General features: G+C 37.7%; 1 protein-coding gene across 1 annotated transcript; it reads right to left on the reverse strand.

The window, feature by feature from the left end:
• Positions 1 to 11,501: 11,501 nt before the first annotated feature.
• LOC134585649 (vomeronasal type-2 receptor 26-like) lies at positions 11,502 to 19,214 on the reverse strand. Its single transcript, XM_063441107.1, has 3 exons — positions 19,037 to 19,214; positions 12,285 to 12,406; positions 11,502 to 12,239 (listed from the first exon to the last, which is right to left on the reverse strand). The coding sequence occupies exons 1-3, from the start codon at positions 19,212 to 19,214 to the stop codon at positions 11,502 to 11,504; spliced, it is 1,038 nt and encodes a 345-aa protein (XP_063297177.1).
• Positions 19,215 to 19,631: the final 417 nt, after the last annotated feature.

Consider the following 19,631-nt stretch of genomic DNA (forward strand, 5'->3'; position numbering starts at 1 on the left):
TTTCTATTCATCAAAGGCTTCATCCTTACTGTACCAAAGCAATGTTGACTTCTTGAGTAGCTGCATCATATATTTCTTTGGAGAACATCTGTAGAGTGGCTAATCTATGTTTTTTTACATAGTTACATAGTTACATAGCTGAAAAGAGACTTGCGTCTGTTTTATTGGAACCCGCCTTTTGATTTTTAGCATGGATATTACTCTATGGTAATGCTGCCATGGGTTGTCAAGGAATAGAGAAAATTGATTCATACTTGCCATATTTTTCCTTTGCTGGATATATCCATGGTAGCATTGGTCTTCCCCAACACCATTTTATTGTTTAATCTATATTGGCTTTTGGCTTTCAAGAGCTTGGAACTAGACTGAGGATATTCTCACTAGGGGGAGTATTTAAAGTTTTACTTTCCTGTCCTCATCAGAAAGTGAGTGGAGCTAACTCTTTATGATGATACCATGGATATATCAAGGAAAAGATAATTACTGCAAGTATGAATATTTTTTTTCTATTTTCACTGCTAACATTGACAAACTGTTTTTGTCCCTCTGTTTCCCTTTGTTATTATTATTTTGAAATTCAATATTCAGGAAAACATTTTGTACAAATATTTCTGTAATTTACAGGGTTCTTTGCTAAATACCATATATTGTCATTGTGACAAACTCCCCTTTTCAAGTGAATTTGCCACGAGCTCTTGGAGGGGCCTGCTTACCAGCCTCCTGCCCACAGACTATGGACCCTGTAAACTGTGATATAAAAGTCTCCGTTTGTCTATTGGAATTATATGGTTTGGTAACTGAGCAGCCGCACGAACTAGAAACCACCCTGGAGCTTGCTAATTTTAATTGATACATTGTTGCAATTTCCACCGCAGTGGTCTAAGTTTTCGTCTGGGTGGCCGCAATTCCTATGGATGACGACGAGGTGGTGGTTATCTTGTTCACATGGACCAAAACCACGAATAGACTTCAGGGAGACTTATCCGCGAATGCCCTGGAACTATTTTCGTCATGAAAACATCGCGGTTCCAGGTCAGTTCCGCAATGGCACTTAGCCACGATTCTGCGGAACAATTTTTGTCCTGGAGACTTTGTGGTTCCCGGTCGGTCCTCCAGCGGAACTTAGACGCGATTCTATGGAACTATTTTCGTCTATCGGACCATGCCTGCGGTTGGTCAAATAAATGACTTCCAGGAAATTCCTGAACCCCAGAACTGATCTGGGTGATTTTTGGATATGTTGGTCATCCAGATCAGGACTATCAGGGGATGTAAAATTTGTGGTGTTTTATGTATTTTTAGGGTACTACCATCCTATCCCTAAGACTAGGAGGCAAAAAAGTTAATACAACATTATACCTATCATCTAAAATCTTCTTTGTTTTAACTATTCTTTTCTTCAGCCCCAAAAAAGGTCAAATTCTGATTCCTTATGCATATAATGAAAAAAAAAAAAAAATACAAAACTGTGCTCCATGAGGACTGGCCCACACTGACCTCTAATAGTGGTAAAAGCCCTTATAAAGATTTTCCCTCTACCTATTACATCTGATGGGAAAACTTACCACGCAATACAATAACAGTAAGAGTGACAGGCGAGTATTGAGAGAAGTGAGTATAACTAAATAAAAAAAGAATACATAATTATTTTTTCCTGTATTCCCATTTCACATTTGATTGGGAAGGGGTCAAAGAATGTTAATTAAATTATAAGTATGCAAATAGCCTTAAAGTACATTATTTTAGCATTTTTTGCTGTTTGTGTTCAACCGCAATTTGCATCTGTCTCATTTATTGCACCAACACATAATATAAACCATGTTTTAGTGGGCAAAAGGGGCTTTTATCTGATTTCACATATACATATATAAATTCTAATTAATTATTTAAAAAAATGCAAAAAATTGGGGAAAGAAAATAATTCACAAATAAAATGTCCAGCTTAGGAAAAGTAATTCAAAGTAAATTAATGTATGTGTCGTGATTTATAGAGTACATATTATGTGTAGGATTTCAGGTATTTTTATGAAAGTTACACATCACAAAATACAAGGCCAAAAATAACATTTCAATGTGAAACTATTTTAGAAGTTGGTATGTTTGTCTGTTTGTCGCCATCACAGAAAACAAAATTGCCACAGAAAAGTATGTCTTTATATAAAGTAGACATCACAGGGTATTTACCTAAGGTTATTTTGACACTTTTTACAGGGCCATTTCATTGCCAATCACTGCTAAATATTGTAGTAAAATTGTGTGGGGGGATTTCTGTATTTTGGCATATTCACACATAGCACGTTTTTTTTTTTTTTTTTTTTTTATGTATACTTCATAAAGCTGGTGTGTTTTATTCCTGTACAAAAACCCAACTGCTGTGTGAGGATATTTATGCGGTGATAAATATTTAAAAAAAATATTTTCATAAACTTTATCAAAATGTAATTTAATAATTTTTATTAAATCGAAAATGTATATATTGTCACTGCTTCACCGATTATATTAATTTAAAGCTGAGAATTACCCACTATTTTAATTCCCATATATCCTGGAGTAAGTTTCATTAGAAGATTTTTATTTCACACATTAATCACAAATTATAAAAATATAATTTATTGTGACAATAATAATAATATGTAACATGCATGCTAATAATCAGTGAGTATTTAGGTATAACATAAGTATACAATATGGCAGTGGTTTAACACAATTTATAGATAGTTCAATTTAGCAACATTATATCAACATGTATGCAGTTTTCAACAAGATTTACAACTGGACACTTCACTTTGAATTCAACTTAACACAGAACACAGCATCTCACAGCAGCACAGCGTAAAGCAATAACAACTTTGCCTGACAGTCAAATCACACTGAATTAACTCTTTCACTGCTGGCTATAATTCTCATAGGCAAGATATCCTATTATATTGCAATTTTACAAATACAATATTTCTTATAGTAGATCATTTGACCATTCATATGTCCATCCAATAAGAATAATTCTAATCACATTTTACGTTTGCAGAATTTTAACTTTCCAAATTAAGAGTTACTATTTCTATGTTACATAAGCTAATATATCTGGATTATGTTGTGGCAGGCTTATGCAATGTATGATCATATAATGTAACTAAATCCCCATTATTTTTTTGCCTAGATTAGGTGTTTTTTAAAAAAAACTTTTACAAACTAATAAAATCTGTCAATTTTGAAGTTGCTGTTTAGTAGATAGGAGAGTGCGCTGGATCTTGTGTATTGTTTATTGTATATCTGGATTATTGCCTGGTGTTCTATTTCAAGTTAAAAGTAATATAGAGTTCATTTGTCCACCTGCAGGATTGGAATTATGACTTATTACTATATATTATAAACGAATCATGACTCCTTAATGTTAGAATCACCAGCTGTTATGCAAGTATATTCTGCCTTTTCGTAAAAAGCAAAGAATTTAATATAATTAAATAAAACCAGCATAATTACCAGATCTTTGGTAGAATTTCTTTCAGACTTGAAGATATAACCCAGGAATTGTGAATGCGGGTGTGATGAGAATTATGGGAAATAGGAACGTTTTCAGAGTTTTGAATTTTAAAGAATTCCAAAGTTAAGTTGGAAAAGATACAAATAATTAGGTGTGTCCAGCTTAAGCTCCAGATGTCAGATTTTAGATGTTAGGTGTGAGTCCATCCTCAAATAGAGTGTAAGATATGTAAAAGGGTTGATCTTCAAGGATGGATAAGCCAAATGGCAAATGATTTAGGTAAATTAGAAAAATGGCAAGAGTTGTGGCAACTGACATTTAATGTGGATAAGTGCAAGATAATGCATCTGGGACATAAAAACCCTGGGGCAGAGTACAGAATATTTGATAGAGTCCTAACTGCAACATCTGAGGAAAGGGATTTAGGGGGGATTATTTCTGATGACTTAAAGGTAGGCAGACAATGTAATAGAGCAGCAGGAAATGCTAGCAGAATGCTTGGTTGTATAGGGAGAGGTGTTAGTAGAAAGAGGGAAATGCTCATGCCATTGTACAGAACACAGGTGAGACCTCACTTGGAGTATTGTACGCAGTACTGGAGACTGTATCTCCAGAAGGATATTGATACTTAAGAGAGAGTTCAGAGAAGGGCTACTAAACTGGTTCATGGATTACAGGATAAAACTTACAAGGAAAGACTAAAGGAACTTAACATGTATAGCTTGGAGTAAAGACGTGACAGGGGGGATATGATAGAAACATTTAAATACATAAAGGGAATCAACACAGTAAAGGAGGAGACTATATTTAAAAGAAGAAAAGCTACCACAACAAGAGGACATAATCTTAAATTAGAAGGGCAAAGGTTTAAAAATAATATCCGGAAGTATTACTTTACTGAGAGGGTAGTGGATGCATGGAATAGCCTTCCAGCTGACGTGGTAGAGGTTAACACAGTAAAGGAGTTTAAGCATGCGTGGGATATGCATAAGGCTATCCTAACTATAAGATAAGGCTAGGGACTCATGAAAGTATTTAAAAAATTGGGCAGACTAGATGGGGCTGAATGGTTCTTATATGCCGTCACATTCTATGTTTCTATGTCTCCCCCTCTCTCTCCTTTGTCCTTTATTTTAAAGGAGAAGTTCTCTATACGTCAATAGTTCATAGTGACCAATAGAGTAAGGTTGGCGTGTCTTCCTTAAAGACTATTATCTAGATTTTGGTCAGTAGATGGTGCAATTAAACCACAGACAATTCTTGTCAGGGGGTCCATTTACCTTTTTGTATAATGGGTTAACTAAATTTCGTGATGTGTTTGACGTCATCTTGGTTATCTTTTGGATAACCATTCATCAAAAACATGTCACTCTTCAAAGCGTTTTCTTTGGTATTTACTAGACAGAGTGTCTACTTTTTCACCATTCAATTTGATTTTGTCATTTCTTAGCCTTAGTTTCACCCTCTCAATACAATGAAACTTTGTAAGATACTGTTAGTTTTTTAAAAAGTAGAATTAATAACTTAGTGTTATCTGTCATTGATAATCCTGTGTGAAACTGCATGTAGCACCTTGTAAGTGATTTATACATGTCTATTACACATATTCCACTAACGTTAGTGTGAAGAAGTGCCCTTCGCCACTTGTTCTTGGTGAGGCCTGCTTGCCAGCCTCTTGCCTTGTGACTACGGCCCCTGGGAGATTGCCAGTTAAAACAAAGTCTATTTAGGCTTATTGGATTTTTAAAACACTTTTTCTGCCCCTTTAATTCCATGGGAAAATGTGCATCTTCCCCTCCCCCTTTTTCCTGTCCATTATTCTCCAGCAGGGTGTTGACCCAGGTTCACTGCCATACCAGTTGAAACTGGCTGCTTTGTTCCTCCTCAATCTCTCATCAGCCCTTGCTATTGTTTAACCCCCATGGCGATCCAACTGTATTCGTGGGATCTGAGCACTTTTGGGACATATTTTGAGCACTCAGATCCATACTATCTGGGGATATATTGGACATATAGGTTAAACATTGTATTACATAAGTTATGTATTTTTATGTCATTTTTGTAACAGTTTTTGGACTTAGAGATATTTCCTGTACCTGGAGATAATTGGCTTACCACACCAACTTAAGCCAATTATCTCCAGGATAGAGGAGAAGATAGACCGGCTGCACAGCCTAAATCTGTGGAACTGTTTTGGGCATGAAAGCCATGCTTGCAGTCGGTCAAATATTACTTCCAGTTATCTTCCGAACCGCTGGACCAATTCATATGATTTTTGAATATGTTTGTTCACTGATTGTACTGGTTCAGAAAAAAATAACTTTAATGGAAATTGCATGAAGTTATGAATATTGTATAAAGCTGTGCATTTTCTATCTGAAATAATTAAGTTAGCCCATTGTGTCCTGTAATTATATCACAGGCAGAGGGGAGGTTTTGTGTGCCTTAGCTAGGAGAGTCTGAATGTACTGTACTGTATTGATTGGCTGTTGTAACCCTGTGTCCTGTGTACCACACAGGTCCACGTGGGTGGTAACCTTGTGGGAAAACCTGTATAAAAGAAAGTCCTGTGTGCTCATTAAACCTGTTCCTGTTTGACCCTCAACACATAGTCTTGTCTCGTGATTGGAGGGGAACTGCTATAATCATACTGGGGATTGCTATACTTTGTATGCTCCATTGAGCTCTAATCACTTAGCTCTTTTAAGAGCTTTTCCTGATACGCTCTGCTGGAGGAGAGGTCTTTTCCACACGGTCCTGGAGGACAGAAGCTGATCCAGTGTGGAAGGAAGACGGCGAGACTCCAGTTAAGCTACGGCGGTTGTGGAGTCTGCGGTGGTTGTGGTGTCCAGAGCGGTGCTTGTGATCCTCAGTACAAGCTAGGAAGCATCCATCAATGGAAGGTACTCGGTCGGAGTATAGGTGATCCGTCACAGTTAGTAAATAATATGATATTTCTTCATTGATATTATATCCATGAATATTCTATATTATTCACATAGTACTATTTATATATGATTAATATAATAATAGTAATTTATATGTGGATATTGTGTGTGTGTGTGTGTATATATATATATATATATATATATATATATATATATATGTATATATTTATTTGTCTCTGGGATGTTGCGTCAACCCCCCTTGCTGCAGACATCATGTCTTATCTCTGCCAATTACATTAGTCACATTCCTTAGCTCAGACTTGAATGAATAGTTACACAGAAGTAAAAATGTGTCTGTCTTTGCATTGTGATACAAAACGGAGTCACTTCTGTTCTGATAGTGACTTACAGTACACACTTTTAATTTCAGTCTTAACACAAAATGTCTGCCAGTATAAATATACTGACCGCTGACTACAACAATACCCCCATTATATGCCCTTGGCACTATTCTGTGTAGCTACAATGCCATTTAAGAGACAAGACTATTTCAGTTTCTATAGTTAGAATGCTTTCCTGTGGACTGACTAAATGTGCACGCGGCTCTTGCTGCGCATGCGCATTCAACTGATGACGTTGGAAGGAAGAGGAGGGTCCCCAGCGTTGAGGCGCTGGAGAAAGGTAACAATTAAACCCCTTCCTCCCCCTTCAGCCTGGCGGAAGGGGGCCATGAGGGTGGGCACTATTGTGCCAGGAAAACGAGTTTGTTTTCCTGTTACTATAGTGGTCCTTTAAGCATTTCTTCTGCCTTTTTTTTCCTACTGTGAGCTTTTACTGTATATTTTGCAAATCCTATGTGTGCTATGGCAGTATAACACTTCATAGGTTGCACAGCTATGTCATCTGAGTACAGGAATGCCCCCATATGTACCTTTGCCAGGTATATCTGGATGTTGAAGGGTCACATTTGATGAGATGCATTCATTCAGATTTTTTTCAAACTTCTGAAAAAAGTTTGGAGTAGTTGAGCAGATTGGATATTCAAACCATTTTGGAGTAGTTGAGCAGATTGAATATTCAAACTACCACACACACGCATACAACTTCTTAAAGAAAACACCCCAGGGAATCAAAGGCATATTTTCAGCCTTAGACACAGAAATTTAAGATTTTTTCAAACCATGAAATTTTTACTCTGGGTTTATGTCCCATTTTGGAGTAGTGTAGGAGGTTGGTTATTAAAACTACCCCACAAACATATACTATTTTTTAAAGAATACACTGGGGGATATTTCAAAAGGAATCATTTTTTTTTCTTTATTTTGTTCGAAGTGTGGTAATGAGCATTTTTATTTATATTTTTGTATTTTTTTTAAACTTTATTTACTTTTTAAAACGTTTTAACTTTTCTAAACGTTAAACATTTTTTTAAACATGTTAAGACTTTTTTTAGAACTTTTTTCTGTTAATGTCTAGCTAGCCTAACACCAAATTCCCCAATTCGACACAAACTTCCACCCACCCCAGCTAGCTACATATACAATGTAAATATATATAAAAAATTATAAGCATAAATGTGACCCCCGAGGGTTAAAAAAACTAAAAGATAACTCAGACAGTGATCAACTGTCAGGGAAGGGGTGATTTTTATTAGGACTGGGTAAAAGGGGGTTGGATTTTACATTAATAACTTTTCTTTTACAGAGAGAAGAGGATCAGGACTCAGCACTTCTGTCTAGCTGCACTTACACTGAATGCAGAAGTGCAGGGAAGAGGGTCAGTATTCACAGCAGCACATATGATCATTCTGACTGCCTGTCAGAGTAATCACAGGTGCAGGGACGGTGCAATCGGGTGCTTGTCGTCTTCCTCGGACACTGATGCAGAATGCAGCAGTGTTAAACACGATCACTGTGATTGCGGATATCTGGAGTTAACTTTAGAAAATTATGCATACTTAGTCGTTGGACCACATTGACAGAAAATTTCCTTTATGCGTTGCGAAGAAGTTAAATCAAATTAGTGTTGTTACCTGTCTCTGTACTTCAGGCAAACTTACTATATTATTATTGTTATTATTATTATTTTTATTATTATTATTTATAAAGCATCAACTAGTTCTGTAGCACTGTACAATGGATGGACTAGCAGAGATGTATTTGTAACCAGACGAGTTGGACACACAGAGGGATTGAGGGCCCTGCTCAATGAGCTTACATGCTAAAGGGAGCGGGGTATAGTGGCACAAACGGCAAGGGTAGGGTGGAAAAGTAGGTTGCTAGGATAGTATTCAATGAGGGCTTAGTGTTTTGTTTTGATGACAGTTTTAGGAGAGGAATCAGGATACGAGGAGGGAAAACTGTTCACAGTTTAATTGATATGCTTTCCTAAAGAAGTAGGTTTTCAAAGATTTTTTGAAGGAATGGAGATTGGGTAAGATTCTAAAAGAGAGGGGAACAGCGTTCCATAGGATCGGTGCAGAGCTAGAGAAGTCTTTAAGGTAAGCATCAGAGGTAGGAGTACGAACAGAGGTTAGACGTAGGAACCTAGACAGAACATATTTGTGTAATAGTGAGGACAAGTAGGTGCGATCAGCACTGTGTAGAGGTTTGTAAGCAAGTGTCAGGATCTTAAGTTGAGCCCTATATCTTATGGGAAGCCAATGTAGGGACTCACAAAGGGTGGAGGCGTGGAAGGTGAGGGCGGACAGGAAGACAAGCCTCCCTGCCGCATTCATTATATACTGTAAGGGGGCAAGTTGGGAACACATAAGACCACTGAGAAGCATGGACAAGCACCTTTGCCGTATCAGGTGTTTAATAGGGTCGGATGTGCACAATGTTTTTGATATGGAAGCGGCAGGATTTGGCAATTGATTGGACATGAGGGGTGAAGGAGAGTTCGGAGTCAAAAAGAACACCTAGGCAGCGAGCCTTAGAGGTAGAGCGGATGGTAGCGCCATTGACTTGGAGGGACACAGACAATGGACTAGCAACACTTGAGGGAGGGAAGACAAGAAGTTCTGTTTTGGACACGTTCAGTTTAAGGAAATGAGCAGCCATCCAGTTGGAAATATCAAACCATTCAAATAAAACATAAATGGAGCTTCTACAAAGACTGCAGGATCTTGATCTAAAAGTTCCTCTAGTAACTGTTCAAGTGACTGCCTGTAGCGATAGACTTAGCCACCACACTGTATATCCCAACATCTATTGCTTTTTACATCATATCATCCTCTTATGCCTCTTTTTTCCTCTTTTTCCCTTTCCTAGTTTTACAACAGTTCCCATTATTCTTTTCTGTGCACCTTCCTATTATGCTCTCCTTCAAACTACATCTCCCGGCATACCTTTTTAATTTCTGTGACTTTCCTCCATCTCCTCCATATTATTTACTTCATATTTTTTAATAACATATAAAAACTTTTTAATATTACCTGCATGTTTAACCATGTATTAACTGTTTATGTATGTTTTTATCCTAATTTATACTTTTAGTCAGTGACTAAACTGTGACATGACTGTGCCATCACACAATCGTTTTTGGCTTTTTTTTATTTGAAACTGTTGATAACCGGGATGGTACTTATGTCTGTAAATACTTTTGAGTGACTTGGCGAAATGCGTAAAATGCTTTTTTTTGTGTGTATTTTTTTCTTTTTGTAAGAAAAAGATTATACTTTTTTTTATCTATTTTGGTCCCTCCAAATGGCTTTTAGAAAATTTTATCCAAGAGGACTCAAGAAATATCCTTGGTGGGGATTATACCACATATTCTATTTGGATTGAGCAAAACCATTTTTGCTCTCCTTTTGTGAATATTTTAATACTACTTTTTTATTAGTGAGCACAATTGGTTGTTTTTATATTCCTTTTATGCCACATATGCATCGGTGAGCTTCTATTACCCATGCCAGGACTCCCATGCAGCGCATCTGGATCCTAACACACTTCCTGTAAAATTGTTGCTGCACCAGTATATCCACAGGCGGGGATCATACCACCCAATCGCTACTATTTGGAGCTGATCAGAAGCTCAAATAAACTGTAAGTGCATTTTTAGATTTTCTTCACCAAGTACTACGCTATATTGTGTCTCCTGCACCTTTACATGCACTGAGCACTATCTGGATCAGAAGACACTCGCAAGGTGCTGCGTCCCTCTTTCTTCTTTTTGCATCTTACCTACTACCAGAAAGAAGAGACTCTGGCTTGGGTTGTCCTAGCTGTCTATTAACATTTTTGGAAGCACTAGAAATCCTTTTTTTATTCATTGTAAATGTTGCCTATTTTTCTGAAAAGACAGTGTTTACAATGTTTAGTCTATATGACCCAATACCATTACATTAAATAAAAATGACTTTGAATTCTGCAGTGCAATGAAATGAGCTCATAATATAGAACGTTTGTGATGGAACACCATCACTGAGTACCATATCCCCACGTGCCCGCTGTTTATTTCTATGGGGGGAATATGTGATGGATGACCTGATTTGTTTGGCGCGGACCACAAGCTTGCGGCGCCATTTTTGGGACTGTTTTACATGTGCCTGTATATGAAGCTGTGGGTCAACAAAGGGGTGGGGGGGGGGGGGGGGGCAGCGCAGCTCTGTAAAGTATAGTTAAGTGAAATGTATTTCTTGTCAGTGCCTTTGTCCCTTTTCCACCCCATCAGCTTCATGGGATTAAAACCCCTGTTATTTTGTGTTGGAGACCCCATATAGGGGTCTATGCATTTAAAATCTTGTGTGACGAAATAAACAGAGTTAATGGGGGGAAATTGGTCTCTTTATATTCTAGAGGGGTTCCTGAGTGACTGAAGGAAGGAATTAGCGGAGGTAACCGGTCGGGTTACCCGGGGTCCGCTACAATGTTGAACCAAAAAATTTGATTACCAACCAAGAATCTGTCATCTGGAAGTTGAAAATGGGATGTGTTACCTGTAAATAAGTTCTACATGCCCCCTTAGGTATCTCAATAATTGTTGCTTTCAGTTAGTCTTAGTGTGTCTTAAATCAATCAGAAAGTAGAACAAAAATATACAAAACAGCATGAGATCAATGTAATAGCTATTAATGCCTCTGTTTTTAATTAGATGAATTTATTGAAATAACACACCTTTTTGCAATTGTATTAATTTATTTTCCTTAGCAAACATGACTTTTTATTCATTTCAGGTCTCATAAATATTATGTAACATTTTGGTAAAAATATGCAACCTAAAAGTCCAGCACTCGATGTTAATATGGCAAAAACCTCTACAGCCACCATGTATTTCCCTTTGGTGCTCAGATAGGCTGGGATCATCGCAATCCAAACACTACAGAACACCAGCATGCTGAAAGTGATGTACTTGGCTTCATTAAAGCTGTCCGGTAATGTCCTGGCTAAAAAAGCCATAACAAAGCTAACAGTTGCCAGAAACCCCATGTAGCCAAGCACAGAGTAAAAGGCAATAACTGAACCTTCATTACACTGAATGATGATCTTCCATTGATAAGAGCGTGTGTCCATCTCCTGAAATGGTGGAGAAATGGCCAACCAACAGATACTAATTATAACTTGAATAAACGAGAGGATTAAAACGATAGAATTGGACAGCTTGACTCCAATCCATGTTTTCCACTTGCTGCCAGGTTTAGTGACCTTGAAAGCAATATAAACCATGATGGTCTTGGCCAACACACAGGAGACAGACACTGAGAAGATGACTCCAAAAGACACTTGACGGAGCATGCATGTTATATCCAGGGGACGACCAAGAAAGAGAAACACACAGATGAAGCTCAGGGCGATGGAAATCAGAAGAATAAAGCTGAGGTTCCTATTATTGGCTTTGACAATATGGGTATCTCTGTATGAAATGAAAACCTTTAGTATAAGAAGGGTCAAAATACAAAATAAAATAGAAATTACAGCAAATAAAGCAGCTAGAATATCATTCATGTAGGAAAGATACTCCACTTCCTTAGGAATACAGCGATTTTTATTTTCATTCGGCCATTCGTATTCTGGACACTTTATGCAGTTCTCACTGTCTGAAGAATAACAGAAAACACACAAAGTATCAGCTACAAAACTCTGTGAAAATATTTATTATCAGATGTGACAAAACTGGAATATTTATTAGTTATAATCTCAACTGTATTGCATACCTTTAGAAACAATCCAGATAATTAAGGCAATCCATCTTGTGCTTACAAACATTAGGTCTGATGCTCTAGGTATAAACTGTGTTTAAGTGTTTATCAACATAGAGGGTGGAGAACAATCCTTTCCTTTGGAATGTCCAATTATCCCCTGGAAATAATTAGCTCAACATAATTTATATCCCTCAGATAGGTCTCCCATCCCACATGGGTACTGACAAGTAAAGAATAACGTCTGTGTGTTTGTTTCCCATTGGTATAAATAATTTGTAACCACATTTCCTGTGTCCTGTTTTTTTAAAGAAAGCTGGGAGCTACAGAAATAAAGGATGGTCTTATAAGTTGCCAGCAAGAAGCATGAGTCTTGTCTCTTTGCTGAGGTCTTGGTTGGAACACATGCAAGTTTAGGCAACACCAGTGGAACGAGCTAGTTACTATAAATACAACCACAGTATATCCTGGGTTGCAGGTGAGTCTGCTACTAAGCCAACGTAACGTGCTCAGTTGAGCAGTTAGTGGTACAGGTTAGATAAAGAAACCCACAGACGATAGCAGGCCTGAACTGGTACACCTTTAGTGCTGGAGGTGTCAGGGCCATATTTGTCAAAGCAGAGATAAGAGATATGTTTATTGACTAAATTGTAGTCGAATGCATAATTTCAAGATTGCCAGCTGATACATTCCTGAACTGAAAGGGGAATTTATTTAAAGGGCAAAAACACTTTAACCCCTTAACCCCTTAAGGACCAAACTTCTAGAATAAAAGGGAATTATGGCATGTCACACATGTCATGTGTCCTTAAGGGGTTAAGGGGTTAAGGACACATGACATGTGTGACATGTCATAATTCCCTTTTATTCCAGAAGTTTGGTCCTTAAGGGGTTAAGCAAAGTAGCCACTACAGATTATTGATTCCCAAGAATGAATGCCACAATGAGCTGTAGTAATTAAATGCTTATAGTATACCATTTATCTGCCTGGTATGTGCAACTAAATGACATAAAGGGGGTTCTTCTATTATTAAGAGTTAAAGTGAAATGATTCATAGGTGAAAATGTTTGTCAAGTTTTTTTAACCCCTTAACTATGTAACAGAAAACATTGCGATCTTTTTTGTGTACAGATTGATATTCAGGGATACTTGAATAAAAGATACGCATGTTTCTATATTTTTCATTGACACGTTTATCATTTTGAGATATACTGACTAATTTAAATGATTAGAGATTTGGGCCTCGATTTAATAAGCTTACAAGTAATTCGATACTGCTAAAAAAAATCCAACTGATTTATCTACAAATATTCCCATAAACCTTAATCGTGTCTTCTGTAGATAAATTATTTAGAAAGTTTTCTAACAATATGGAATTATTTTAAAATCTTATTAAACTGGGGCCTATCTAGGCCCTTACCTTGCAATATATCAGACGGGGTCATAAATATACAAAAAGAAGAATTACCATTTCTAAGACTTGCAGTGTATTTATGGGGATTTATAAAGAACCTAAAGCCATTTCTGGGACAATACACTCCTAAAAATGCAACCAGAATCTAAAAATGATGTCAATGTATATCAACCTCTTCATGACTGATGTTCTTTGTCAATACATTTTTATTATACTGTATATTTATTTTAATTGTCACATAGGGATATATAATATACCCTTATGTATGCGATACAAAATATGAATGCAATGTTTAAAATAGGGCAAACATAGCAAAGTATAATTTTTTTCAATTTTCTTTACTATAATTTCTTCACAACTAGTACAGCTGAAAAAAATAACCCAAATGTATTATTTTTGTGTCACTCGCTCGAGAAAACCATAAATGCTTAGAATTCCAATTAATGTTTAGCAAATAAGTCAAATAGCGCAGGGATGAAATTACCATATTACATTAAAATGGTTGCATATTTTAAATCTGTGTGTACTACTAGGTTAATAGCAGTCACCAAATGCAAAATTGCTGCAGACAAGTCTACATTTGTAGAAATGAGAAACTCCAAATTAGTTTTCTGTGAATCTATAATATACAGTACGCACTGCAATGTAGTGCCTAATGTGTCACATGTTCTGCATACAAATAATCTGATATGTCCTAATTATTCATTTTAATTGGCCATAAGATTAGTTCAGAAGAAGCTTGCCGCCATGGCCAGATTATCCATAAGACATCATGACCTAGTGCTGTGCACAGACAGAGGCCTGGAGCTCCAGCTTTGGTTTTGAGGTGGCCCTCCTGGAGCTGGCAGAAGAATCCAAACATCTCTGTGCTCAAGCCTCTCTCCCCCCACCCCACCACCACCAGCACCCTGCCTCTACATTAGGGAAGCTTCATGGTCTGCACATGTAGAAGATGCAGATTAATTTAAGAGCTACAATGTTGTCCCCTACCAGATCACCAGGGATCCAGCAAAGAATGGACTCTACTGGGCAACTATGGATAACAAAATCCCTTGCCAAAAGGTAGGCATGATGGGACAAAAGAAAAGCTCCCCTCTCCCAATACACTAAGACCCATGTGTTTAGTTTGGCTACCCTGGTCTTTGAAATTCACTTTCAATACTCACTTTAGTGAATAATCCCACCACTGTCCTTGACCCACATACAATACTCAGTTACACATACTGCCATCTGGCATCCTAGCTAGGGTCCTGGGACTTTAATCAGGTTCTGCTAGCTGTATTCTGCTTTGCTTTTCCCATAACTATGAGTTACAATAATCATGGGAGTTCTTAGTGCAGTTTAGATTATTTCATTTTGATTGTATTGCTAACAACAAGTGGGATGCCACGGAGTGGGTTATTTTTCAGCGTGTTAATATACAACAAGATGGTTGCCAGTCTTTCAGTAGAGGATTAAAACGTCTTTGGTTCATTAGTGACAAACTGAGGTTTTTCAGTAGACAGAGTAGGCAGCTGCAAAGAGTTTCCTGTTCTGTGGGGGCACCAAATACAAATGTGCATTTTTTGCACATCTTTATAGATATATTTTCATACGGTTTATCATTTTACAAGTGGTTATTGTGATTTTGTTTGTTTGTTCTTTTGTTTGTTTGTTTTGTGAGATATGCGCTTTCTGGCTTTTGTAGGCTTCAAATCCTAAAGCAGACATCAGAAGTGGTCATCTCCAATCAATTTTAATAAGCAAAGAAAGGTACAAAGACCATGTTTTTCTTATGTTATCGAATACCTTCTGCGAAACGTACTTATTGAATATGATATCTCTCCTTCTGAACACTGTACACAGTCATGGCAGCAGGGATGTATGCTAGAAGTCAGGACTTTTCTATAGCCAGGCAAACAATTTTTAGAGCATTGAGAAACTGGAATCTGTAATAAAGTATTTTTTTTTCTTTTAGTAAGAAATCTAGATATTGAAATACATTATAACTGCAAAATCTAAGGACATTAAATACTAAATGTTACACATTACTGTCTTCTAGACTTGGAGACTAATTTTAGAAAGAACTCCAATAGGGTCGAATTAGGCCCGATCTGGTAAGCAGACAAAATTCTAATTTCTGAGCCACCATGTGCCAGAAGCCTAGGACTAAACTGTCAGGAAACAAGCATGGAGGAAAAATGGGTCACATGTTTTGGAGTGCATTTCTGGTACCAGATAAAACGAGGATGGGATTTAAAGGAAGAAAATAAGCAGCTAATGTATCCATGATGAACAAGAAATATGACCAATCACGTGGACTGCATCTCCTGTCCAATCAAGAGGTAGCAAAAAAAATGATTTTTTTTTTGCATTCAAAATATACACAAGCCCCTCCCAGGCGTCACTGTGTCTAAGAGATAATTAAGTCAAAACTGAGTAACTCAGTTATCTCTCAGTTACAGGGAAATACATGAAACGTACATAAAACACCCCAAAAACATAATCACATTTTACAGGAAGCCCACAAGTCTTGTATCCCCGAATAGCCCGGATCTGAGCACCCACGTTGTAAAAATAGTGCTCATTTCCATTTGGTAGAACCGAATCGATGTTCGGTAAAGTTCTGACCGACCGCCCATGAAGTGATAGCCTAAAACAGTACCAGAGAATTGAGGGTGTGTATGGGTTTCTGTGCGAACACCAACAAATGCTCCCCCTGTCTTTTAGATAGTGAATGCTGCCCCAATCAGTATTACCTAACTCCCAAACGTATCTTTGCCCGGGTTCGTGGCCTTGAGAGGCCGAAAATAGTTCCAGATATTCGACGACCATGTATCGCTGCCTGTGTTCGGGAAACAAAATGTCCGCCATTGACTGCCATTGGTCCTAATGTTAAACCAGTTCACTAATCTACTGTTAACTGTTTGGAGAAAGAATATCCTACTTTAATTTTCTGACAGTGTTCATTTCATGTGTCTTTGCAAATATGTGAGCACCGTACAGTGTTTCTTAACGTCAAACACAATAGCATTACATCAATAATCCAACAATTACTAAATCATTTTGCAACATAAACATGTATTTCTGCTGTTATTCTTCACACAACACAGTCATTCACTTTACCTAATTAATTCTAACAAGAAAAAACAATCCATCATCATTAAGTCATGTACTAATCTCAAGACAAAATTGAGGGAGGGTCAGGGAAGGGGTCCAGTTCCCCAATCCACCATCAGCAGTCATGCCATCGCCTCTGTGAGTTGGAATACCTCTTCCTTGGCTATGAGGATTACTGACATGTCCAATCCCACTACAGCTACAACCAGCATTACTAGCTGTATTCAACCTAGGATACTTGATTTAGTAAAATGTCTGTCAGTGCTTACCTCCACTCCATCGCTGCTCCAACAGCACTCCTAAGTCGCAGCAGCCCTAACATGTGCAAGCACAAATGCCAGGGGCAGGCTGCAACCTCTGACCTCCAGTCACATTATGTCTCCCAGGCAGCGCACTACGAGTGACCGCTTGCACATCAAAGTGTGTGGTGTAAGGCCTATCGGAGCTCTAGGGTACCCTTCTACTCCATAATAGAACTGAACACTCACACGACTACCAAGAGAACACACAAAAAAGCCCATGATATTTAATTAATATTTTTAATATTATTATTAATATAATGCATTAATATAATACTCTTCGGGTTTCATACCACTCAAGCTGACAATGTCCTTTATGTCTGATTTAACCCTGGAGGCTTCTTAACTCAATAACTTATGCTGTAGCTTCCACTTTCACTGGCTACTTCTACCACAGCTAGTTCAAGCGTTATATCTTCTTTGAGCCCCCAGATAAGCAACTGAGGGATAGTGCAACAGAGTCTACTTTGTAGGGCTAATAGAACAACTCTTTTTTAGGAGGACTTAGAGCAGAGTACCAAAGCAGTGTCAGCAATGCCTGGTGTTGTGATGGTGAGGAATCTGGTGGTAATAAGTTTGTTTCTCCTGACACTGCAGACATATCACTTTTTCCTCAGGCCCATAAACTCCATACCACCCAGCTTTGAGTATGATAGAAGAGAGGAATAAGAAGAGGATAGTGTGGAGAGAGCAGGCAGCAGGCATTACCTCCTGCATATTATTGGTCCATCTCCATCTGCTTTGAACTGTCTCATCCAATTGAGATATCAGCTGCACCTGCTACCACTTACACAAATAACCAACCCACTGTCAATGTTACCATCACCAGCACAATGTCTACCACCAACAATATAACATTAATCAGAAAAAGGCAAGTGTACATATGTACAGGTTAATGTTGTGACAGCTTCCATTTTCAGCAATGCCAATTCACCTGCATCTTCAGCAGAGGGAAGACGAATGGTGTATTGGTGTATTGCACCAACAAAGCAAGTTTGTGAGAATGTTTAGTGCCTCCAAGAAAGCTGAGTGCAAATTGTTTGGGAAGGAAGTATGGAGTGAGTGAATGGTCATCTCACCAGTGCCATCATGAAGCAACATCTACAACTATACCACATATCTGGTATAGTTGAGGGGAGAAGCGAAAAAAAGAACAAGCAGAACAAGAACGTACTAGGGCAGGTAATATCGAATTGTGTGCAGTTGTATAGAGAATATCTTAAATGACCCAGTGGTATATGCTGAGAGCTCAAGGGATTTTGAACTTTATTTTAATAAACAATTAATTTTCAACTCTGAAGTTAAAGTCTGGTCCACATTTAAAGGAACTGTATAGGTTAAAAAATGCATATCTCCTTCCCCATTAGCCCTTGTTAGCCCACCTCACTACCTACTGTTAACCCCTTCCCCTCCAGTCTTTGTCAGCCAATCTCAATACCCCCTGTTAACCTTTTCCACTCCAGCCCCTGGTAAAAATAGATTCAACTAATTGGCCAATTCAGTTTATCCTATGTTTTTACATTTTTTCTAATTATGCAATTTTAGCATTGAATTTTTAATTCACTATAATTGATTGTTTAATTAATACACTTTAACATGCTAAATAGCAAAATTAAAAATAAAATGTTATACCTTATTTCCTGCAGTTTTCCATGATATGGCTTGTTCATTAAGAATTAACTGCTGACTTTCTGGTGCCCATGGGGAGTAGTTACCCACATTAATGTCTTTCAAAATGTCATCTTTAAAAAGCACCCGGTTTATAATCATGTGATAATAGACAAATTCTCCATTTTGATCAAAGTATGGGATTGTTTTCCTTGAATCAATTCCATATTTTATATTCTTAATATACCGATGTAGCTTTAAAAATAAAACACGTTGAAGAGTCATTCATGAGTGACACATCTTCCAACACACTTACAAGCACAAGCACTTACAAACACATCTAACTTGTGTATTTGATTTCAGAATTGTGTCTGTGTTTTGTCTGAAATTAAAATCTTCTAAATGGACAATGACTGTATCACAAAACAAATGAAAGAGGAAGGGGCGTGGCCGACAGCCGAGCTACATGGCAGCACATTGATTCAGCTCCTGAGCTACACGGAAGAAAACCGCGAAAAACGGAGGTATTTCACCACAATGGGGAACCATAAAAAAGCCCAACCGGCATCCCAACATGCAGGGAAGACTCCTGCAGGAAAAACGGGCACTGTAACCTGTTTATTTAGAGAATATTCTGACCGCGTGTCGGAGCTCGGCGAAAACAATATGGCGCCGGCGGCAGTAAACACTGACTCAGACCCG

Source organism: Pelobates fuscus, chromosome 1, assembly GCF_036172605.1.
Source record: "Pelobates fuscus isolate aPelFus1 chromosome 1, aPelFus1.pri, whole genome shotgun sequence".
Taxonomy (NCBI): domain Eukaryota; kingdom Metazoa; phylum Chordata; class Amphibia; order Anura; family Pelobatidae; genus Pelobates; species Pelobates fuscus.